Source organism: Bos grunniens, chromosome 11 (assembly GCF_055505025.1).
Source record: "Bos grunniens cultivar Pamir isolate PY7600 chromosome 11, Bosgru_T2T1.0, whole genome shotgun sequence".
Lineage (NCBI taxonomy): Eukaryota > Metazoa > Chordata > Mammalia > Artiodactyla > Bovidae > Bos > Bos grunniens.
This window is the reverse complement of record NC_141175.1, coordinates 11,712,168-11,737,358: the sequence shown is the minus strand read 5'-3', so window position 1 is coordinate 11,737,358 and position 25,191 is coordinate 11,712,168. Positions and strand designations below refer to the sequence as shown.

Sequence of the window (25,191 nt, the reverse complement as noted above, 5' to 3'; positions counted from 1 at the left end):
ATTTGATCTGTCGGCTTTCACCTTCCTCTCACAATGCCTATTCCAAAATGCAAACTCCCTGGATACACAGGTTCAGTTCAGTTCAGTTTAACTGCTCAGCTACACAAGTAGCTAAAAGACAGACAGCTTTGCAAGGAACTGTCAGCTGATGTTTTTCACACACACACACAAACACAAGTAAAAGTCAATCATTTTAAAAGGAAAAGGTCTTTATCTGCTAGTTTTTTAAGTAAATTACAAACCATGCATGTAGCAAATATGATCCAGCAATTGCACTCTTGGCAATGAAAATTTATGATCACATAAAAACCTGTACACAGAAGTCCACAGAAGCTTAATTCATGACAGCCAAAAACCGGAAATAAATCAGATGTCCTTCCACAATGACTAGTTAAGTTACAGTACATTCACACAATGGAATACTATTCAGAAATAGAAGCAAACAAACTATTGACACATGACAATCTGGATAAATTTCAAGGGAATTATGCTCAGTGGGGGGGGCGGGGGGGACCCTACCCCACAATGTTACATACTGTATGACTCCATTTATGTAACATTCTTGAAATTAAAAAATTTACAGAAATGGAGACCAAATTGGTTGACTGCCAAGGGTCTAGGAGTTAGGAGCAACAGGAGGGAAGTGGGTACAGTTATAAGAAGGACAACACGTGGATTCCTTGGGGTGACGCAACTGTCTTAAAGGTAGTATTGGATATGAGACTATAGATATAGTAAGACTGCAAAGAACACAATTAAGTACAAGTAAAACTGGAGAATGATGAACAAGATCGTGGGGTCTATCAATGTCAATATCATGTCAATATCTTGGTTGTGATATCTGTTCTACAAGATGTTACTACCAGGGACAACTGGATAAAGGGAGACTTCCTGGTGGTCCAAGGGCTGGGACTCCGCACTCCCAACGCATGGTGCAGGTGCCCGGGTTCGATCACTGGCGGGGGACTGGATCCCACATGCTGCAACTAAGAGTTCACACGCCACAACTGAAAACCACACAGCCAAATATATAAATAAACTTAAAAAATAACTGGAAAAAGGGTACATGGGATCTTTTGGTATTATATTATTAAATGCATATAAATCTACGATTATTTCAAAATAAAAAGGTTAACTAAAATTAATTATAAAATATAAATCTGAAATTGAAGAGTCACTCTACCTTTCAAAAAGAGCTCTAAATGTCTGCATTTTAAAAATATTTGTCCTCTGAAAGCACTCAAACCAAAAGATTTCACAGAAGGAAAACAATTCTAACAATAGTTCTCTGGAGAAGGAGGGGTACAGTCTGCTGTGTGAAGAGAACTGGAGGGGGAACCTCCTTCCATCTAAGACCAGTTAATACTAGTCAGACGCTGTATAAATTAAAATCTCATAAAATTAGATTTTAATAAGGGAAGCCAAGAAAGGACAAATTAAACTACACAAACATAATGAAATGATTTTAAACATGAATTATGGAATCTAAATGCTATGACTTACTTAAATATAGCAGAGGTACACTTTAACAGTTATAGCCACAATACTTTATACACAGGTAAGCACCAGAAAGCAGCCACAATGGGAGGAAGGAGGAGTAAGAAGAGAGGCCCCCCAAAAGAAAATGAGGGGAAACCAAGCTGTTTAGAAATGTTCAAAATAAAAACAGTCATTTTTATTCCGAGGATAAATTCTGACCTTCAAATAGCACCTCAAAGGAAAGATCTTCCTTTTGGCCTGGAGTCCTTCTGGCCCTGGAGTAGCGAGCTCTTTCTTGTGCTGAATTTCCTACAAACCTCAAAGGCTTCAATAAACAGTCCTTAGTCTTGACATATAATCCATTCATTATTCATACCAGGAAAAGATACGGATGAAAAGTCCTTCAGTTCTATTTTCCATTTGTTTAAAAAAAAACAAACTCAGCTTTTTCCTCCCCATGTAGGGAGAATTTCAGTTCTTCCCTACTGTGTCAATCTGTCTAAGTCTCCTTTCCTGGTTACACGGAACACTCATATTTCTGACACTTCTGGTCACCAAATGTATGGAGGTTTTTTCCTCCCTACAATATGCAATTCTCTGTAACATCAGCTGGGTATCCTACAATTTAACTCAACTCTGACACTATTTATTAGAGATAGTGTCAGATCTCACAGGTTAAGAGTTCAGTTCCACAAGACTGCCCTTCTCAACTCCCCAACAAACATACACACACACTTCAGACACCAGTTGTAAGCCCAGGTTATATCACCTGCACTTTTAACCAACCAGCTATATATCAGAGGTTCCAAAGACCTCCTCCGTGAGTTTGAATTTTTGCTAGGGCAGCTCACAGAATTCAGGGAAGCACTTGCATTTATCAGCTTATTAAAGGATGTGATAAAAGGATACAAATGAACATCTAGATGGAAGAATGTGTAGGGCAAGGTATAGGGAAGAGATGGAAACAACTGATCTTTCACTGTCACCACAGCTCTGCCTTTACTACAGCTCTGCCTTTACTAGAATGTCATGTCGTTGGAATCATACCTATGTTGCCTTTTCAGGTTGGCATCTTGCACAAAGTAATATACAATTAAGCTTCCATCCTGTCTTTTCATGGCTTGATCATTTCTTCTTAGCGCTGAATAACATTCCACTGTCTCAATGTACCAGTGTATCCATTCATCTACTGAATGATACCTTGGTTGCTATCAAATTTGGGCAATTATGAATAATGCTGCCATAAACATCTGTGTATAGGTTTTGTGGTGGACATGTTTTCGATCCATTTGGATAAACATCAAGGAGCATGACTGATACAATATATGTAAGGGTGTTTAGCCTGGTAAAGTAAAAGTAAAAGTCGCTCAGTTGTGTCCAACTCTTTGTGACCTCATGGACTTTTCCATGGAATTCTCCAGGCCAGAATACTGGAGTGGGTAGCCTTTCCCTTCTCCAGGGGATCTTCCCAACCCAGGAATCAAACCCAGGTCTCCCACATTGCAGGCGGATTCTTTCCCAGCTAAGCCACAAGGGAAGCCCAAGAATACAGGAGTGGGTAGCCTATCCCTTCTCCAGCAGATCTTCCCAACCCAGGAATTGAACAGGGGTCTCCTGCATTGCAGGCAGATTCTTTACCAGCTGAGCTTTCAGCTATCAGTGAAGCCCAAGTGACAAAAGATCTTCCAAAGTGGCTCCTCGAGTCTGCATCCCCATCAACAACCAGTGAGCTTCTGCTTCTGCCGGTGTGTCAGTGTCACAGGTGTGTCGGAGTATGACCCTGTTATTTTAATTTACATTTCCCTAATGACATATGATATTGAGCTATTGAGCACCTTTTCATATGCTTATCTGTTTTTCTTTGGTGAGGTACCTGTTCAGGTCTTTGGCCCATCTTTAATAAGGTTTCATAGGGTTGTTTGTTTTTGTTCTGTTGAATTTATCAGATACGTCTTTCACAAATATATTCTCCCAGTTCGTAGCTCACGTTCTCATTCTCTTGACAGTGTCTTTTGCAAACCAAAGTTTTGATTTTAGAAAGCCCAGAGCTTCTCAATTATGTTTCCATAAGTAGATTGTTTTGATTTGTTTGGGTTTGGTTTGAGTGATGAGGAACTAGGAATTTGAGGGGTCTTTTTAACAACTTCATTGAGATATAAATCACATATCATAAAATTTGCCCCTTTACTGTGTAAAATTCAATGGTTTTTAGCATATTCGCTGTTAAGCAACCATCATCATAATCAATTTTAGAATATTTTGATCACCCCAAAAAGATCACTAATGTACTCAACAGCATGGATCTCTCAATTCCCATAACCTCGTCTGCTGTGTCTACAGATCTGTTAATTCTGGACATCTGGAAACGGGGCCTTTTGTGACTGGCTTCTTTCACTTAATGTATGTTTTTAAAGTTCAGCCACATTGTAACACGCATTATTTCTTTGTTCTTTTTTATAGCTGAATAATATTCCATTGTATATGTTTATCACATTTTGCTTATCTATCCATCAGTTGCTGGACATGTGGGTTGTTGCCACTATTTGGCTATAAGAACTTGATTTTGACACAGTAAGTCTGTGATGCCTATCAGATCTCAAGGTACTTAAGACATGCTTTAAACAGCTAATCAAATGAGTCCTGTTTTCAAGGAAAAGTATCCAAACTAGAGAGACCCATCTGGAGACTGTGAGAAAATATCCAGTTCAAGTCATGAGACTAGAAGAGACAACTAAAGTGGCTGCTTATAAACAGAGAAAAGGTAAGTTCAAACAAACATGAGTCCTAATACCTCCCATAGAAGTTAGCGGGGGGAAGGGGGAACCAGCAGAAAAGACTGCTTGATGAGGTACAAAGGAAACCATGTGAGTGTGGTATTACGGAAGTCCTGTGAGGAAAACATTTCAAAAGCGGAGTGATCAACTATGTTCAGCACTGATGGAAGGTCAAATTTTGAAGAAACAGAGTAGGGCCAAGAGGGAAAACTCCTTTATTCCTAAATCAACAAGTACCAATCGGAGAATATCATACACAAGTAATACCATGGCATAGTTCAGAGGTTAAGGGCACACACTATTTTTACTACTTATTACTTAGCTTACTGTCTGTTACTTAGCTGTATAACCCTGCTAATTTACTTGATCTCTCTGTACCTCAGTTTCCTTGTCCACAAAACAGAAATACCAACCGGGGGATATTCTAAGGATTAATGCCAGTGCATGCAAAAAACGCTATGGAGCTTTACATACACAGAGTCATATACAAAATCTACTACATAAAAGCATACACTGAATTATAAAGTATGAGTTAGAAGAATATATATCAAACCCGAAATAGCAGCTGCTAGAGATGTCAAACAAAAGGAATTCCACCTTCCTCTTTATTTATTTCACTTTTTTAAAAAGCCTGAAAGGGACTTTCCTGGTGGTCCACTGGCTAAGACTCCACGCTCCGAATGTGGTGGGCCCACGTCTGATCCCTGCTGCAACTAGGAGTCTGATGCTGCAACTGAAGAAGACCCAGCGTGCTGCAACTAAGGCCTGGCACAGCTAAATAAATCAAATAAATATTTTTTTTTAAGGATAAAAAAATTTAAAAAGCGTGAAAAAAATTTATTCTCGGTGGAAGGAAACAGGTATATTGTAGGTTATCCTTCATATTTTCCTGTGGATACTGCATTTCTTTTGCAAAAAACTTAATGTTATTTTGAAACTAGAAAACAGCCTTGGAGTATTACTCAGCCATTAAAAAGAATACATTTGAATCAGTTCTAATGAGGTGGATGAAACCGGAGTCTATTATACAGAGTGACGTAAGCCAGAAAGAAAAACACCAATACAGTATACTAACACGTATATATGGAATTTAGAAAGATGGTAACAATAACCCTGTATACGAGACAGCAAAAGAGACACTGATGTATAGAACAGTCTTTTGGACTCTGTGGGAGAGGGAGAGGGTGGGATGATTTGGGAGAATGGTATTGAAATATGTATAATATCATATATGAAATGAGTCGCCAGTCCAGGTTCGATGCACAATACTGGATGCTTGGGGCTGGTGCACTAGGACGACCCAGAGGGAGGGTAAAGAGGGGGAGGTGGGAGGGGGGTTCAGGATGGGGAACACATGTATACCTGTGGCGGATTCATTTCGATATATGGCAAAACCAATACAATATTGTAAAGTTAAAAAATAAAATTAAAAAAAAAAAAGAAAAGAAAAGAGCCTTAATTGAAAAAATGTAGAATAACACATATGCTACCTCCTTTGTTAAAGCAAAATATATATAGTATACACACACATAAATACACACGCTTGCTTATATTTACTTGTCATGCCTAAACTGTTGTTTCTGGAAGGATCCATAAGAATCCTTATACTGGCTATCCAATATGAGGAAGGGAACTGGGTGACTGGGTGGTAGGAGGCAAGAATGGGAGGAAGATGTAACTTTTATATAGTCTTTTACACTGTTTAAGTTTGGAACCATATCAATGTATTATCTATACAAAAAAAATTGTTAAAAATGTTACCAGGAAGAACAATATTTTCAACAGAGGGTGCTAAGACAACTGGATTTCCACAAAAGAACGAAGCTGGACCCCTACCTCACATCATATACAAAAATTAACTCAAAATGGATCAATGACGTAAATATAAATGCTAAGAACTATTAAACTCTTAGAAAAAAACATAGGGATAAATCTTCATGATCCTGGATTTAAGCATGAGCAATAAAAGAAAAAATAAAACTTCATCAAAATAAAAAAATTGTGTGCATCAAAGGACATTATCAACAAAGTTAAAAGATAACCTGTAGAATGGGAGAAAATATTTGGAAATCATTTATCTGATAGGAGTTTAATACCCAGAATATATAAAGAACTCCTACAATTCAACAACAAAAAGACAAACTAACTTAAAAAATACGAGGTGACTTCCCTGGTGGTCCAGTGGAAGACTGTGCTCCCAATGCAAGGGGCCCAGGTTCCGCCCCTGGTCAGGGAAGCAGATAGCACATGCCACATCTAAAGATCCAGCACGCTGCAGTGAAGGTCAAAGACCTTGTGTGCCACAACTAAGACCCGGGGCAGCCAGGCAAATAAATAAATAAATTTTTCAAATGGCCAAAGGACTTGGATACATTTCCAAAGAAGAAATACAAATGGCCAACAGCCACATGGATGTTCAATATCACTAGTCATAAGGAAAATAAATATAAATCAAAACCAAAATGGGGGGATTTCCCTGGTGGTCCAGTAGCTAAGACTCCGCACTCCCAACGCAGGGGGCCTGGGTTCAATTCCTGGTCAAGGAACTAGATCCCACATGCTGCAACTAAGACCCAATGCAGTCAAATAAACAAAAGTAAATAAAACTTTAAAAAAAAACGGGATACCACTTTACACATACCAGGATGGCTATAATTTTTTAAAGACAAAAGATAACAAGTGTTGGCAAAGATGTGAAGAAACTGGAACCCTTACACATTGCTGGTAGGAATATAAAATGGTGCAACCACTTTGGAAAAGAGTTTGGCAGTTCCTCAAACACTAAACACAGAATTACCACGTGACCCAGCAAGTCCACTTCTGGGTACACACCCAAAGAACTGAAAGCAGGAACTTGAACAGACACTTGTACACCCATGTTCACTGCAGCATTATTCACCGTAGTCAAAAGGGGGAAACAACTCATGTCTATCAACAGATGAATGGATTAAGAAAATGTGGTATATCCATACAATGAAATATCATTCAGCCACAGAAAGAAATAAAGTTCAGATACATGTTACAACATAGATGAATCTTGAAAATATGCTAAATAAGCTAGTCGCAAAAGGCCACATAATATATGATTCAATTTACCTGAAATGTCTAGAAAAGGCAAATTCATAAGAGGGGAGGGAAACAGGAGAGAGGGAGGGAAGGAACGTGGGTGTACCTATGGCGGATTCTTGTTGATGTATGACAGAAAACCACAAAATTCTGTAAAGCAATTATTTGATTAAAAAAATAAATAAAAGTGGTAAAAATATATACATATAAACTTTAAAAACAAACAAAAAAGATACAGAATAGATTAGTGGTTGCTTAGGGCTGAGGTTTGAGGTAAGGGGAAATGGGGAATTTCTATTAATGGGTATAGTTTCTCTGTGGGGTGATAAAAACGTTCTAACATTGATTATGGCAATGGTTGCACAACTCTGTAAATATACTAAAACCCAGTAGAGAAAAAAAACCCACTGAATTATATACTTTAAAATTTTATTTTATGTGAATTATGTCTCATAAAGCTATTACTTTTTAATTAGTAATATATACTACCTATTTAAAAATAATAATTACACCTTGATCTTAACCACTCAATCTACTTCTTGTGGATTGAGGTAGCTGTCCTTCCATTCTCAAAAGATCAATGTTGTACAGCAACCTATTTCTATTTTAATCCAGTAGACTTGTGATATATAATTTCTTATTATTTGTAATTAGCTCCCAAAGTTTACATTTTGCATTTTTTTAAACCCTAACTCACTTACGTCTAGCTTAAGGATGGTTCCAAAGAACAAATATGCCATGATTGGCCTATACTTTTTTTATAGCATTCCATCACAACCTCCCTTCTCAATCAGTCAGAATACAGAGCACTACTCTTTCTAAGTTAGCCTAGTAGAGAAGCAACTTATACTTTTAAATATAGTTTCTGACCATGCAATTTTTTAAAATTTATTCATTTTTTAATTGAAGGATAACTGCTTTACAGAATTTTGTTTTCTGTCAAACCTCAACATGAATCAGAGGGGATATCAGTATACATATATCCCTTCCCTTTTGAACTTCCCTCCTATCTCCCACCCCATCCCACCCCTCTAGGTGCCTACAGAACCCCTGTTTGAGCTTCCTGAGCCATACAGCAAATTCCCCTTGGCTATCTATTTTACATATGGTAAGTTTCCCTGTTACTCTCTCCATACATCTCACCCTCTCCTCCCGTCTCCCCATGTCCATAAGTCTATTTTCTATGTCTGTTTCTCCACTGCTGCCATTTTTCTAGATTCCGTATATATGCATGCTGCTGCTGCTAAGTCGCTTCAGTCGTGTCCGACTCTGTGCAACCCCATAGACGGCAGCCCACCAGGCTCCCCCGTCCCTGGGATTCTCCAGGCAAGAACACTGGAGTGGGTTGCCATTTCCTTCTCCAATGCATGAAAGCGAAAAGTCAAAGTGAAGTCGCTCAGTCGTGCCCAACTCTTAGTGACCCCATGGACTGCAGCCCACCAGGCTCCTCCATCCATGCGATTTTCCAGGCAAGAGTACTGGAGTGGGCTGCCATTGCCTGAGTATACAATATTTATCTTTCTCTTTCTGGCTTACTTCACTCTGTATAACAGGCTCTAGGTTTATCTACCTCATTAGAACTGACTCAAATGTGTTCCTTTTTATGGTTGAGTAATATTCCATTGTGTATTGCGTTGTGTATATGTACCACAACTTCCTTATCCATTCATCTGTTGATGGACATCCAGGTTGCTTCCATGGTCTAGCTATTGTAAATAGTGCTGCAATGAACAATGGGATACATGTGTCTTTTTCAATTTTGGTTTCCTCAGGGAGAAGGAAATGGCACCCCACTCCAGTGTTCTTGCCTGGAAAATTCCATGGATTGAGGAGCCTGGTAGGCCTGCACTCCATGGGGTCGCCAAGAGTCAGACACGATTGAGCGACTTCACTGTCACTTTTCACTTTCACGCACTGGAAAAGGAAATGGCAACCCACTCCAGTGTTCTTGCCTGGAGAATCCCAGGGACAGGGGAGCCTGGTGGGCTGCTGTCTATGGGGTCGCATAGAGTCAGACACGACTGAAGCGACTTAGCAGCAGCAGCAGCAGGGTATATGCCTAGGAGTGGGATTGCTGGGTCATATGGTGGTTTTATTCCTTGTTTTTTAAGAAATCTCCATATCGTCTTCCACGGTGGCTGTATCAATTAACATTCCCACCAACAGTGCAAGAGCGTTCCCTTTTCTCCACATCCTCTCCAGCAGTTATTGTTGGTAGACTTTTTGATGACGGCCATTCTGACCGGTGTGAGGTGATATCTCATTGCAGTTTTGATTTGCATTTCTCTAATAACGACCTAGAGCCAGACATCCTGGAATGCGAAGTCAAGTGGGCCTTAGAAAGCATCGCTAAGAACAAAGGTAGTGGAGGTGATGGAATTCCAGTTGAGCTATTTCAAATCCTGAAAGATGATGCTGTGAAAGTGCTGCACTCAATATGCCAGCAAATTTGGAAAACTCAGCAGTGGCCACAGGACTGGAAAAGGTCAGTTTTCATTCCAGTCCCAAAGAAAGGCAATGCCAAAGAATGCTCAAACTACCACACAACTGCACTCATCTCACACACTAGTAAAGTAATGCTCAAGCCAGGCTTCAGCAATATGTGAACCATGAACTTCCTGATGTTCAAGCTGGTTTTAGAAAAGGCAGAGGAACCAGAGACCAAATTGCCAACATCTGCTGGGTCATGGAAAAAGCAAGAGAGTTCCAGAAAAACATCTATTTCTGCTTTATTGACTATGCCAAAGCCTTTGACTGTGTGGATCACAATAAACTGTAGGAAATTCTGAAAGAGATGGGAATACCAGACCATCTGACCTGCCTCTTGAGAAATCTGTATACAGGTCAGGAAGCAACAGTTCGAACTGGACATGGAACAACAGACTGGTTCCAAATAGGAAAAGAAGTACGTCAAGGCTGTATATTGTCACCCTGCTTATTTAACTTATATGCAGAATACATCATGAGAAATGCCGGGCTGGAAGTAGCACAAGCTGGAATCAAGATTGCCGGGAGAAATATCAATAACCTCAGATATGCAGATGACACCACCCTTATGGCAGAAAGTGAAGAGGAACTAAAAAGCTTCTTGATGAAAGTGAAAGTGGAGAGTGAAAAACGTGGCTTAAAGCTCAACATTCAGAAAACGAAGATCATGGCATCTAGTCCCATCACTTCATGGGAAATAGATGGGGAAACAGTGGAAATAGTGTCAGACTTTATTTTTCTGGGCTCCAAAACCACTGCAGATGGTGACTGCAGCCATGAAATTAAAAGATCCTTACTTCTTGGAAGAAAAGTTATGACCAACCTAGATAGCATATTCAAAAGCAGAGACATTACTTTGCCAACAAAGGTCCGTCTAGTCAAGGCTATGGTTTTTCCTGTGGTCATGTATGGATGTGAGAGTTGGACTGTGAAGAAGGCTGAGTGCCGAAGAATTGATGCTTTTGAACTGTGGTGTTGGAGAAGACTCTTCAGAGTCCCTTGGACTGCAAGGAGATCCAGCCAGTCCATTCTGAAGGAGATCAGCCCTGGGATTTCTTTGGAAGGAATGATGCTGAAGCTGAAACTCCAGTACTTTGGCCACCTCATGCGAAGAGTTGACTCATTGGAAAAGACTCTGATGCTGGAAGGGACTGGGGGCAGGAGGAGAAGGGGACGACAGAGGATGAGATGGCTGGATGGCATCACTGACTCGATGGACCTGAGTCTCAGTGAACTCCGGGAGTTGGTGATGGACAGGGAGGCCTGGCGTACTGCGATTCATGGGGTTGCAAAGAGTCGGACATGACTGAGCAACTGATTTGATGTGATCTGATCTGAATAATGAACGATGTTGAACATCTTTTTATGTGTTTGTTAATCATCTGTATGTCTTCTTTGGAGAAATGTCTGTTTAGGTCTTTTTTGACTTTTTGACTGGGTTGTTTGTTTTTCTGGTATTGAGTTGTATGAGCTGCTTGTATATTTTAGAAATTAATCCTTTGTCAGTTGTTTCACTTGCTGTTAGTTTCTCCCATTCTAAGGGTTGTCTTTTCACTTTGCTTATAGTTTCCTTTGCTACGCAAAAGCTTTTAAGTTTAATCAGGTCGCACTTGTTTACTTTTGTTTTTATTTTCATTACTCTAGGAGGTGGGTCATAGAGGGTCTTTGATTTAGGTCACTGAGTGTTCTGCCTATGTTTTCCTCTAAGAGTTTTATACTGAAACTATACAATTTTTAAAAGAAAACATCTCAGGAACTCACCCACCTTTCTTAGATCTAATGCCTTACTCAGTATTTGCGATTTTTTTCAGGTACACTCACCAAGCCTCCTCAAAGGGAATTCCACCAAGGTACCTGCAGAACTGTTTTGCTGTAATTTGTACAAGAGTGGGCAGAGTTTTCTGTTTGTTGCCAGGACGTTCTCAGGCACTTGTCCCACTGAGTCTCTCTTTCAGGTTTCACATCTTTTAAGAACAGGCCTAACTTTCAACAGTGAAGGTCAAAGCCCACACGTAATACAGCATTTGTTGTTGTTGTCCCACTCTTCACAACCCCATGGACTGTAGCCTGCCAGGTTCCTCTGTCCATGGGATTCCCCAGAAAAGAATACTGGAGCAACTTGCCATTTCCTTCTCCAAGGGATCTTCCTGACTCAGGGATCGAACCCATGTCTCCTGCCTTGGCAGGCAGGTTCTACACCACTAAGCCACCTGGGAACCCATACATCCCTTTAAGGGCAGATATTAAGATGTTACCCAAACAAACCAGCCTACTTATCAACTTGGTGAATTAAGCCAGACTGTCCTCTAGAGAGGCCTGTCCTCACCCTGCCTTACACTGCTTCCTTCCTCAATTGCTTTTTCCCAAATTGTACTTTAATGTCATGCCATCAGCCTGTATGCAGTAAAGGACTAGGAAACAGTCCCCTACTGAGGTTGTCATTGTGGGGACTATAAACAAGGTGCATAGGATGTTGTGATTAAACAGCTGCCTTCAAGGAGGACTGGCGGAGGAATGTCCCTGTGCTTCTTCTATCAGGAATAGACGTGATTTCCCTGAGATGATTTTTTATCATCTTACAGACTCTGTAAATTTTTTTAATTGATCAGTTTCCATCTTTCTGAATCTCAAAGAAGTAACTTGATCATCACAGCTTTTATTTTACCCGTACTTTTCTTACTTTTACAACTGGCCCCTAGTTCCTATCTTTATTTTCTCTGTCTCATTTTTCTTACTTATTCTAAAAATAACTTCTCTTGCTATATTGAATGCTTCTTTGTAAAGCACTCTGTATCTTTTTTAGAACAAAGTGAGTTCTCATTTAACATTCTGAAACTAATCACAGCACAGATTCATGAGGGACTCCACAGCTCCCATTATGAATGTGCCAGAATCTGCACCCAAATATGACGGGTCTCCTGACCCATAGTGGCTCCTGAACTGCAAGTCACCCCTGGTGACCGGCCCATACCTCCCAGCGCTGATCTGAGAATAACAGCAGACCATAAGCTAAAGAGCATCACTGTGAAACCCTGCCAATCTCAAAAGTCGTGAGTGTCCAGGGAACCATGTGAACCACTTAGGCAGCATCTCCAACCCGGGGCCAGGCACACGAACTTGAGTACAGGAACAGCTGTCTCCTGTAACTGCCACTTCTGCAGTCCCAACCGAGGATTTAGAGCACTAAGCCTCTAAGCCAAAGCCATGCCTCTCATCTCTCCAGTTCAGCAGCAGCTTATAAATTCATGTCAAGCACACATAAAAATAAGTAGTCTGTGAAATCTCAGTACAAGTTTTACGTATGTCAGTAAACGACGCACACAGTGGCCTCACAGAGCCCAGCCCTGCCACGGGAGAAGCTCCTCCACAGTCCCTCACAGATTTGTTTTGCTGCCTGGTTTGTAGGAAGCCTGGTTTCTCTTTTACTGCCCCAAACAGTCACTGAGGCAAGATTCTTAATCTTATCCCAAATTTAGGGCAAACTATCCATTTCTCCCCACAGTGACTAATTAATCCCTAATCCCTGAAAAAGCAGAGGTTGGGACTTCCCTGAAGTCCAGTGGTTGGGATTCTGCACTTCCACTGCAGGGGGCACACGTTCCATCCCTGCTCAGCAAAGTTTCCTATAATGTGAGGTATGGCCCAAAATTAATAATAGTAGTAAGTACAGGTTCATGGGCCCATTCTTAGCAGAGCTTTTCTCCCTCCTTTACCTTTTCCTCCAGATACCTGTTTACAGATCCATTCCATCCTCTGCTTGTCCCCCTGTTCCCTCAAATACCGTAGGTTTTAAATTTTTGTAATTCTTTGTTTAGCTGATCTTGTTATATAAAACATACTATTTCCTTTATTTACTTTCACATACTGGGATTTATAAAATTTCTTAAGAAACAAAAATCTAAGATTATATTTTATACAGCCTTTGAATAGAGTCTCTACTAGAATACAAATCACTGGGAATGAAGAGTGGAAATCCAAGATGATAATGACATCCACACTCTTACAATCCATAAGGAAATATCTGTATCTTGAGTAAAAACCGGAGTTTCTCAACCATGGCACTCCTGGTAGTTCTTTGTCGTAGGGGTCTGCTGTCCTGCCATGCTGCGTAGGGCCACCCAGGACAGACGGGCCATGCTGGAGAGTTGTGACAAAATGTGGCCCACTGGAAAAGGGAATGGCAAACCACTTTGGTATTCTTGCCTTGAGAACCCCATAAACAGTATGAGAAGGCAAAAAGATATGACACTGGAAGATGAACTCCCCCAGTGAGTAGATGCCAAATATATTACTGGAGAAGAGTGGAGAAGTAACTCCAGAAAGATTGAAGGGATGGAGCCAAAGCGAAAACACCACCGATATGTGTATGTGACGTGTGATGGAAATAAAGTCCGATGCTGTAAAGAACAACACTGCACAGGAACCTGGAATGTTAGGTCCATGAATCAAGGTAAATTGGAAGTGGTCAAACAGAAGATAGCAAGAATGAACATCAACATTTTAGGAATCAGTGAACTAAAATGGACCAGAATGGGTGAATTTAATTCAAATGACCATTATATCTACTACTGCGGGCAAGAATCCCTTAGAAGAAATGCAGTAGCCCTCACAGTCAGTAAGAGTTAAAATGCAGAGCTTGGGTGCAATCTCAAAAATGACAGAATGTTCTCTGTTCGTTTCCAAGGCAAATCATTCAATATCACAGTAATCCAAGTCTATGCCCCAACTAATAATGCCAAAAGCTGAAGCTGACTGGTTCTATGAAGACCTACAAGACCCTCTAGAACTAACACCAAAAAACGATGTGCTCTTCATTATAGGGGATTAGAATGTAAAAGTAGGAAGTCAACAGACACTGGGAGTACCAGGCAAGTTTATCCTTTGACTATAAAATGAAGCAGGGCAAAGGCTAACAGAGTTTTGCCAAGAGAAAGCACTGGTCACACCTTTTTCCAACAACACAAGAGACTACTCTACACAAGGACATCACCAGATGGTCAATACCAAAATCAGACTGATTATATTCTTTACAACCAAAGATGGAGAAGCACTATACAGTCAGCAAAAACAAGACCGGGACTTGACTGTGGCTCTGATCATGAACTCCTTATTGCCAAATTCAGACTTAAATTGAAGAAAGGGGTTAAATCAAACCCCTTATGAATACAGAGTGGAAGTGACAAATAGATTCAAGGAATTAAAGCTGATAGACTGCCTGAAGAACTATGGACAAAGGTTCATGACTTTGTACAGGAGGCTGTGATCAAAACCATCCCCAAGAAAAAGAAATGCAAAAAGGTAAAATGGTTATCTGAGGAGGCCTTACAAATAGCTGAGAAAAGAAGAGAAGCAAAAGGCAAAGGAGAAAAGGAAAGATACACCCATCTGAATGCAGAGTTCCAAAGAATAGCAAGGACAGCAAGATAAGAAAGCCTCCCTCAAAAAAAAAAAAAAGAAAGAAAGAAAGCCTTCTTCAGTCATCAATGCAAAGAACAGAGGAAAACAATAGAATGGGAAAGACTACAGATCTCTTCAAGAAAATTAGATACCAATGGAACATTTCATGCAAAGATGGGCACAATAAAGGACAGAAACGATATGGAGCTACCAGAAGCAGAAGATATTAAGAAGAGGTGGCAGGAATACACAGAAAAACTATATAAAAATGATCTTAATGACCCAGATAACCATGATGGTGTGATCACTCACCTAGAGCCAGACATCCTGGAATGCGAAGTCAAGAGGGCCTTAGGAAGCATCACTACGAACAAAACTAGTAGAGATGATGGAATTTCAGTTGAGTTGTTTCAAATCCTAAAAGATGATGCTGTGAAAGTGCTGTACTTAGTACACCAGCAAATTTGGAAAACTCAGCAGTGGCCACAGGACTGGAAAAGGTCAGTTTTCATTCCAATCCCAAAGAAAGGCAATGCCAAAGAATGCTCAAACTACCGCACAACTGCACTCATTTCACATGCTAGCAAAGTAATGCTCAAAATTCTCCAAGCTATGCTTCAACAGGACATGAACCAAGAACTTCCAGATTTTCAAGCTGGATTTAGAAAAGGCAAAGGAACTAACGATCAAATTGCCAACATCCGTTGGATCATCAAAAGAGCAAGAGAATTCCAGAAAAACATCTACTTCTGCTTCATTGACGATGCTAAAGTCTTTGACTGTGTAGATCACAACAAACTGTGGAAAATTAAAGAGATGGGAATACCAGACCACCTTACCTGCCTCCTGAGAAATCTGTATGCAGGTCAAGAAGCAACAGTTAGAACTGGACATGGAACAACAGACTGGTTCCAAATTGGGAAAGGAGTACATCAAGGCTGTATACTGTCACTGCTTATTCAACTTATATGCAGAATACATCATGTAAAATGCCAGGCTGAATGAAGCACATGCTAGAATCAAGACTGCGGGAGAAATATCAATAACCTCAGATATGCAGATGACACCACCCTTATGACAGAAAGTGAAGAGGAATTGAAGAGCCTCTTGATGAAAGTGCAAGAGGAGAGTGAAAAAGTTGGCTTAAAACTCAACATTCAAAAAACAAAGATCATGCCATCCAGTCCCATAACTTCATGGCAAATAGATGGGGAAACAATGGAAAACAGTGACAGACTTTTTCTTGGGCTCTAAAATCACTGCAGATAGTGACTGCAGCCATGAAGTTAAAAAACGCTTGCTCCTTGGAAGAAAAGCTATGACCAACCTAGACAGCATATTAAAAAGCAGAGACACTACTCTGCCGACAAAGATCAGATCAGATCAGTCACTCAGTCGTGTCCGACTCTTCGCGACCCCGTGAATCGCAGCACACCAGGCCTCCTTGTCCATCACCAACTCCTGGAGTTCACTGAGACTCACGTCCATCGAGTCAGTGATGCCATCCAGCCATCTCATCCTCTGTCGTCCCCTTCTCCTCCTGCCCCCAATCCCTCCCAGCATCAGAGTCTTTTCCAATGAGTCAACTCTTTGCATGAAGTGGCCAAAGTACTGGAGTTTCAGCTTCAGCATCATTCCTTCCAAAGAAATCCCAGGACTGATCTCCTTCAGAATGGACTGGTTGGATCTCCTTGCAGTCCAAGGGACTCTGAAGAGTCTTCTCCAACACCACAGTTCAAAAGCATCAATTCTTCGGTGCTCAGCCTTCTTCACAGTCCAACTCTCACATCCATACATGACCACAGGAAAAACCATAGCCTTGACTAGACAAAGATACATCTAGTCAAAACTATGATTTTCCCAGTAGTCATGTATGGATATGAGAGGTGGACTATAAAGAAAGCTGATCGCAGAAGAATTGATGCTTTTGAACCATGGTGTTAGAGAAGACACTTGAGTCCCTTAGACAGCAAGGAGATCAAACCAGTCAATCCTCAAGGAAATCAATCCTGAATATTCATTGGAAGGACTGATGCTGAAGCTGAACCTCCAATACTCTGGCCACCTGATGTGAAGAACTGACTCACTGGAAAAGACCCTGATGCTGGGAAAGATTGAGTGCAGGAGGAGAAGGGGACGACAGAAGATGAGATGGTTGGATGGCATCACCGACTCAATGGACATGAGTTTGAGCAAGCTCCAGGGAGTGGGTGATGGACAGGAAAGCCTGGCGTGCTGCAGTCCCATGGGGTTGCAAAGAGTCGGACATGACTGAGTGACTGACTGAGCAACATCTGGCCCCTACATCCACTAGATAGCCACAGCAACCCCAGCTGTGAAAATCTAAAAATGTCTTCAGACATTGCCAAATATCCTCTTGCGGGGGGCACTATCACCTCCAATTAGGAACAATTGATCTAGACCTTTCTCGTGAGTTTAATACATTAGAATAATGTCTGCAGCACATTTGGCAATCAATGAATGGCTACTACATAACTGATCCAACAGTCTTCTCAACATTTCTAACTCAGTGTCTTGGCTTGGCAGCATCTCCAGTTCAGTATGACCCAAACCAAATTCCCTTGTATTCCTTAATCCAGGTATTGTATTTACTAAGTAATCCATGCCAGGAACTAAGAGATTACCCTGAACTCCTCTCTCATAACCCAGATATATACTCTGTCAACAGGTCCTATTATACCTTCTTCATGTCCTTTTAAACACCACAACCACTTGACACTGGCTTACTTCTAAAGCTCTCGTGTCACCTGGTCTACTGCTTCGATGACATTTTTCTCTCATTCCAGTCCAAAGTCCACAATGCTGCCAGAATATTTCTAAAACCTGTCACTGTCTCCTTCAAAAACCTTTCGAGGACACTCCTCTAAGGTTGTTTTCTGTCTATGCAGTGTTTCCCAAATTCCATTCAGATATCATCTCTGATTTTGTCACATTCCTACTGTATACAATAGTGTATCCTTCAAATGGTTTTCTTTCAACTTACTTTTTTAGTTAGCCATCTTTTAAAAGACAGCACATAGTCATAGTATGATTATTTGTTTTTCCCTAAAATATAAAAACATTTCAAGGGACTTCCCTGGTGGCCCAGTGGCTAGGACTTTGCACTCCCAATGCGGGGGACCCGGGTTCAATCACTGGTCAGGGAACTAGATCCCATATGCTACAACGAAGACACAGCAGAGCCAAATAAGTAAACAAATATTAAAAAAAAAAAAAAACTTTTGGAAGTGTTTATCCATCTAAAAGATAAAAATCCACGTGTATCAGCCTAAGTCTTCCAAGATGTGGCCTCTGCCTGTCTTCGCTGCACCGCCTCCAGCCATACCAAACTACTTCGAGTTGTGTTCTTGGGGATTAAGCTATACCACTGTACACGGTATTTCTTCTGCTTCATGTTCTTTCCTTCCTGTTTTGTCTACCTGAAAAAACTCGGCTCATTCTCTCATTGCTCCTCCTTTTGTGAAACTATCTGTGCTTGAGAGTTAGATGCTGCTTCGTCTATGTTCTCTGATATGATGAACAGCTCTCTATTTTAGCGCTACCACACGCTGCAATGATCACTTGTTTACCCTTCTACCTCCTTTACTATACTGAAAGCCCCTCAAAGACATTGAGAAGTACCAAATTCTCTCTCAAGAATCCACAGAGAATACTATTTGACACAAGGGGACATTTAAAGAAATGTTTGTTGTAAAGCAGTACATACAAGGTAGTGTTTAAGACTGTAGAGAATACCAAAATAAACAAGATAGGATCCTGGCCCTTCATAAAGCTGGTAATCTAATGGTGAAGACAGGTATACTTACCATCATACAAGAAAGAACCATACAAATGGTAGTAAAATGGAACAGAAAGTGCTATGGGGCAAAGGTCAGTATAGAAAAAGAATGGAATTTCTTTTTTCTGGCCTTGCCAAGTGTCTTGCAGGATCTCAAGTGTCTTGCAGGATCTTAGTTCCCCAACCAGGGACTGAACCCAGACCCTGGCAGTGAAAGCACTGAGCCAGGAAATTCGAGAATGGAAATTTTTAATAGCAAATAAATTCAGATATGTACTCTGCTGACTCACTAGGGCAAAAATCACGTAAACCTTATCAAGTCCTGGCTCTGATATCTGTTGTATCACAGTGGTAGAATGGACAGAACGGTGCTCTGAAAATTAAGTAGCTGTGTAAATTCTAACCATTACTAATCATTCTGACTGCGGAATCCAGGAGCCCTACATGGAGAAAGTGACATGTGAGCTAGAGCTAAAAAGGGGCATGGAGGGGAACTCCCTGGCAGTCCAGCGGCTGGGACTCGGCTCTCTCATGCTGTGGACCTGGTTCAGCCTCCGGTGAGGGAACTAAGATGCCACAAGCCACGTGATGAGACCAAAACAATTACTATTTTTCAAAATAAAACAAAGGGGCATAAAGGGTGTTGTATAAAGGAAGCATAAGTGGTAGTTATGGATGTGAACCCTAGTGCCAGACTCCCTAGGTTTGCATCCCAGCTTCTCCACTTACTTATTACTAGCTATATGACTTGAAAAGTTACTTGTCTGTTGTTTGAGTTACCTGTCTGTAAAATGGGGCAAATGTTAATACCCAACTTACACAATATTAAATAATTTAACATCTCTGCCATGTAAGTATTAAGTAAGTAGGTGAAAGAAAGAGACTCAGCAGACGCAAAGATGCAGGGAAGTACGAGGCACATAGTCAGAAGAGAGTACTCCAATGTGCTCAGAATGGAAAGTAAAAGAAGGTGATGAAGTGGAAGACATACAGTATTTAGAAAAATATGCTACTTGCCACCCTAAAAAGGTTATTAACTATATCAGAAAGAGCTCTGCACAAAGAGGCTTTCAAACTTAATTCCTTATTAGTTGGACAGCCTCAGGCAGATCATGAACTCTACGAAGCTCAGTTTCTCGTCAGCGAAGTGAGGATACAGAACTAGGTAAACACTGATTCTCAGTTCTGAAATTCTAGAAAAGGGGCTGGGGAGTCATTAGCAGCGTGCACTGTCCCATAGGAAACCTACTGCCACATGTAGCTACTGAGCACCTAAAGTGTGGCTGATCCAAATTGGGATGTGTTACTAACATAAATGTAAAATGTATATCACATTTCATAGATTTAATACAAAAAAGACAAGATATTACACTAGTTATTTTATATTAATTACATGTTGAAATTGCATTAAATAAAATACTACTAAAAATGGATTTCACCTGTATATGTTTTTACTTTTAAAAATGTAAATAAATTTGGCAAAACTAATACAATTATGTAAAGTTTAAAAATAAAAGTAAAAAAATAAAATAAAATAATAAAAATGTAAATATAATTTGACACTCACATTTATGAGCATTTTCTTTCTATTAGACAGCACTACTACAGACTGTTTTCAGAAGATCTGAGAGAATGTGATTCTATGGCCAAAAAGACAAGACAAAATGCCAAGCATTATCAGAAAAGGTCTTGAAAACACTATTTTAGCCCTATACAAAGCCATGGTCTATCCCTAACTGCTGTACTGCGTTCAGTTTTCCTTGCAATACCTGAAAAGATAATATGCAAAACCAAATAACTCAGGTAAACAGAATGATCAATAAGACAGGCAATAAGGTGAGTGGCAAGACTAACAGGCTTCAGGCCTAGAAGGATCATGACTACCACATATGAGAATCTATTAAATTAGACAGAGGCCGACACAAGGAGGTGCAAAAGGTTCTCCATCAAATCTCAGAAAAAAGCAAGGGAGGATTCTCTGAGGCTTCATGGAGGCATTTCAAACAGAGGTACACCTTTGCAGAGCAGGTGGTCTTACATGAAAAACAGATGGCTCAGAGTAAACATAAAAGTGAGCTCCAAAAAAGATTGCATTAAATTATTAATCCATAGACATGGTTACTATTTCTGCGTTGTATGTCTGACGCAGACACTAGGATTCTCCCAACCCCGACTACAGAAATCGTCTTCAGATCTTCAGTAAAAAAAGAAAGAACTGAATGTCAACTGGGTGTGCCATTTCTTTACTTACATGGCACTTTTAAGAATTGTCAGAGAGATCAGACAATCTCCACTTTACAGATCCTTTCTCATGCCAAAATATTTAAGTGTAAGTATTCGGTAAGCCTGTCTGTTATCATTCCTTCTTCCACTTGGCCAGATATGAAATCTGTGTCTTCTATGATCCTCTCTGAAATCTTTATAGTGGGTGAGAATCACATGAACTCTTTTTTTAAGAAAGCTTACCCTGTGGTCCGCACACTTTCACGTATCATCCTTATTTCTTAAAACAGTTATGTACTTTTGATCCAGGACTAGTGATCTGACCACTTCCAAGGTAGATACGGAGAGATCATGATTAGATCTAGAACATCCTATGCATTTATTATTTTATTTAGTATCTCCAACTTCCAGTCAATTCAAAACACAGGTAAATTTCTATTTTCCTACCAGAACAAAACTTTTCCATAATGATCATTAAGTGGCCCCAATGATTTCTTTTCTTCCTTTGATAGAATATTTTATTTTGGCTTTAAAGCTTCAGAAGAAATGCTCCTGGAATACTTTCTTGGCCCACCTAATTTTAGTTTGCACTTCATGCCAAGAGGGAGAAACAGAATTAAATTTCTTTAAATACACCAGAGATGCAGCACAAGAAAATTAATCTGATAAGAATATTTTCAAGACAAAGAAGAAAAGCCTCTACTTACATAGAAAAATTTAGAATTCTTTTTTTTTCTAGTATTGTGGGGAGGAATTTACTAGGAAACAGATACACGCTAAGTACAGTCCCATTGTGCTTCAAAGGGAAATGAAATGGTTTAACAAATACATTATTTTAGGCTGGGAAGGAAATCTGATGTTTATAAAACTAAGAGGTCTAAAGAAAATTCAGCTGACCTATCTTTCCTATCATTTCAATACCCAAGATCAAGATATGTTTCATAATAAGCAACACCTTACTCATTATAAACATAAAGGTTAAAACTGCTAAAGAACAGAAAACGCCACTTCATCTCACGGACATGCAAAAGTCAACTTCGCCAATGGAATCAACAATGCTACTAAAAGACAACTGGTTAGTTTTCTAACGAACTGGGTTGCAATGTTTTGCTTTGTTTTTCCTTTTTTTTTTTCTTCTTAGGAAAATTCCTGTTTCCTAAAAAGTCATACAGCGGAAAGAAGCTTCAAAACTACTGTCATAAGAGCATGAAAGTTAGGGACTTCCCTAGTAATCCAGTGGCACCCAATGCAGGAGGCCTGGGTTCAATCCCTGGTCAAGGAACTAGATCCACATGCCACAACTAGCAGTTTGTATGCCACGACTAAAGACCCCACATGCTGCAACTAAGACATGGCACAGCCAAACAAATAAATAAAACTAACTTTTAAAAAAAAGAGCATAAAAGTTAATTTTTATTATTACTGGCTTTGTCCCTGTTTTAATTAAATTATCCTGCTAAAAAAGGGGGAAATGGACAAGAATGACATCCCTATCAAATAGCACATATAATTAACATCTAAGTACAAATAAGTTATATTCACAACAGCTCCTGTGGCCTCAAGCATTTTGCATACTGTTAACAGACGTTCAACTCTCCTGTACCAAAAGATGAAAAAAAAAAGTAGTATCTTCCTTAAGAGAAGAAAACTCACAAAGATAAACTGCTTTAAACTCATAGCTTAAAGAATAAAATGAACTCAAAACTATCAACAGTTTACCCACTTAGCACACAACAAATCAACTTAAATGAACAAAAAAACAGGCACTAGCAGGAACGGCTAAAAACTGCTGGTCGCTTAAGAAGTGGTTTTAACAAACGCAAAGAAACACTTGTCAAAAAGAGCAGTAGCCCAAAGACTTACATTCCTTTATTCTTATACTCATTCCTTTACTCAAACAGAGGTTTACTGTTACTTGGACTCAGCAGTACAAGGAACAACTCTCCTCCCTTGGAAAACTCAGAAAATGCAATCTTGAGCTAAGAAGAGATTTCGGGGGAGGGTGGACTTGACAGAAAAGTATTTGTATTTATTGACAGCCCCCTACTTTATCCACTTAAACTATAGCCCAACGATGTACTCGAAAACGGGTTCATATTGGAATTATCAGGAGAAAACCAACACTCTCAGAAAGTAACTGGGAGAAGCTCCCGGGAAAGAGGGACGACTTGACGTTCTCGCATCACCACCAGACCGTCCGGTCCCCCACCTGCCCCTTCCCATACCCATTCCTCAGGTCCCTGAACACACTGGGGCTACGTTCCGGGAGCCGGCGACATCTCCTGTCAGACGCCGGCCACCCCGCGCTCCCGTCACCGCCCCCGGAGTGGATGACCCCGGGGCGCGAGAGCCGAAATCGGGGTAAAAGAAGAGGTGCCTTGCAAGCAAAGCCGTGAGGGCTGAGGGGGAAACCCGGGGGCAGAGGCCGCGACATCCCTCGGGATCCCCGCCGAGAGGACCGGGACAGCATTCGGGAGGTCTCGGGCTCCCCCCGCCCCCCGCGTGACACCAAGTCGGACCCGGTCTCCTCACATCGCGTTAGGCCCTCCACCCTAATGGGACGAGATGCCGCCGGGGGGTCCCGCGGAGAGAGGAAGGGCGGGCCGGCGGGCGCCCCACTGCCGGAAGGGGCGAGCCCCGAAAGCAGCGCTCCCGCCTCGGCCGGGCTTACCTTCAAGTCGTTCTCCGGTAGGTATTTGCATAGCCGCGCTATCTCCACGTACTTGTCCAAGTCCAGGGGCGCCATTTTAGAAGTAAGAAGCCCCGACGGCGGCGGCGGTATCCGCGGCGGTACTAGCGGCGGCAGCGGCGGAGGCCGAAGCCGGAACCCTCCCTACGTCACGTCCGGCCCGTGAGAGGCGTCTGCGCAGCGGCGTCAAGCTTGACCCGATTTTCCCCACTGCCTCGACACGCCCCACGCCCTCTCCCGCTGAACCCAGGCTGCAGGCCCCCCCAGAGGCCCCCTGGGTCCGGAGTTCGGAACCCGCTGAGACCCGTAGTTATCTGCCGCAGGGAGTGCTGGGATTTGTAGTTTTCTGTAGTGGCTAGCTGGTCCTCTTTTCCTTTCCTTCTCTTCGTCTTGACTTTCACCTCTTTGGGGACCCAGGGGGGCTTTAACGATGCAAAACGGCGAAGCAGGTGACGTTAGCCATTCCCTGGTTTCTCATTCCTACGCTTTTAAGCATTCTCTTCGCCAGAATATCTTCAATTAAAAATCGGGTAAGCCTGGCCAGAGAGTAACCTGTTTGCACGGTTGCCAAGGCAGTATGAAAACCTTGCCTAAATAAACCTTTGGCAGAGATGTCAGGCTACCAACTTTCCAGTCTGGCAAGAAAGGAAACAAATGTTTAAACTCTTCTTATGCCAAATGCTATACAGATGCTGTTTTTCTGTCTAATCTTCATAACACTTGATAGGAAAGGAAGGCTCAGAGAGGTTACGTAACTTGTCCAGCTCTCACAGGGATAGGCGGGAGAGCCAAGACTGGAATAGGTCTGCGTGGCCCACGAGGGCTGAGAGTTTCTTTATTGTAGCCTCAGCACCTAAATCAGGACCTGGCACTTAGTACACCTTCAACATTTCTTCACTCAACAGCTATTAACCCTTCTTATGTGCTAGGTACCCTGTAGGTGCCTGGGGTATCCAGCAAACAAAATAGAAAAAGATATCCTCTCATCGTGTATCTATATTCTAGTAAAGGAGGCAGAACAATAACTATAGTAAATAACTGTAGAGTATATTAGAAAGTGGTAACTGCTAGGGGGAAAAAAGTACACAGCAGAGTAAAGGAGATGTAGTGATGCATGTTTAGGAACCAACAAAGAAGCAGAGGAGATAGCTCTGTAGTTACTTGATAAAAATTACAAAGACAGCTGATGCAGAGACTCTACGATTAAAAAAAAAAAGCATGTCTAGAATCTTAGGAAAATGGCAAGATTAGTGTGGTTGGATCAAGGTGAGAGGAGT

At 41.1% G+C, this 25,191-nt stretch overlaps 1 protein-coding gene across 1 annotated transcript in view; it reads right to left on the bottom strand.

Moving 5' to 3' along the window:
• Positions 1-24,042, bottom strand: part of PPP6C (protein phosphatase 6 catalytic subunit) — a 42,946-nt gene extending 18,904 nt beyond the window's left edge. The window contains exon 1 of the mRNA XM_086325232.1: positions 23,897-24,042. Coding sequence (XP_086181358.1) covers positions 23,897-23,971 — 75 coding nt within the window. The 5' untranslated portion in view covers positions 23,972-24,042. The remainder of the gene's footprint in view (positions 1-23,896) is intronic.
• Between the last annotated feature and the right edge of the window lie 1,149 nt (positions 24,043-25,191).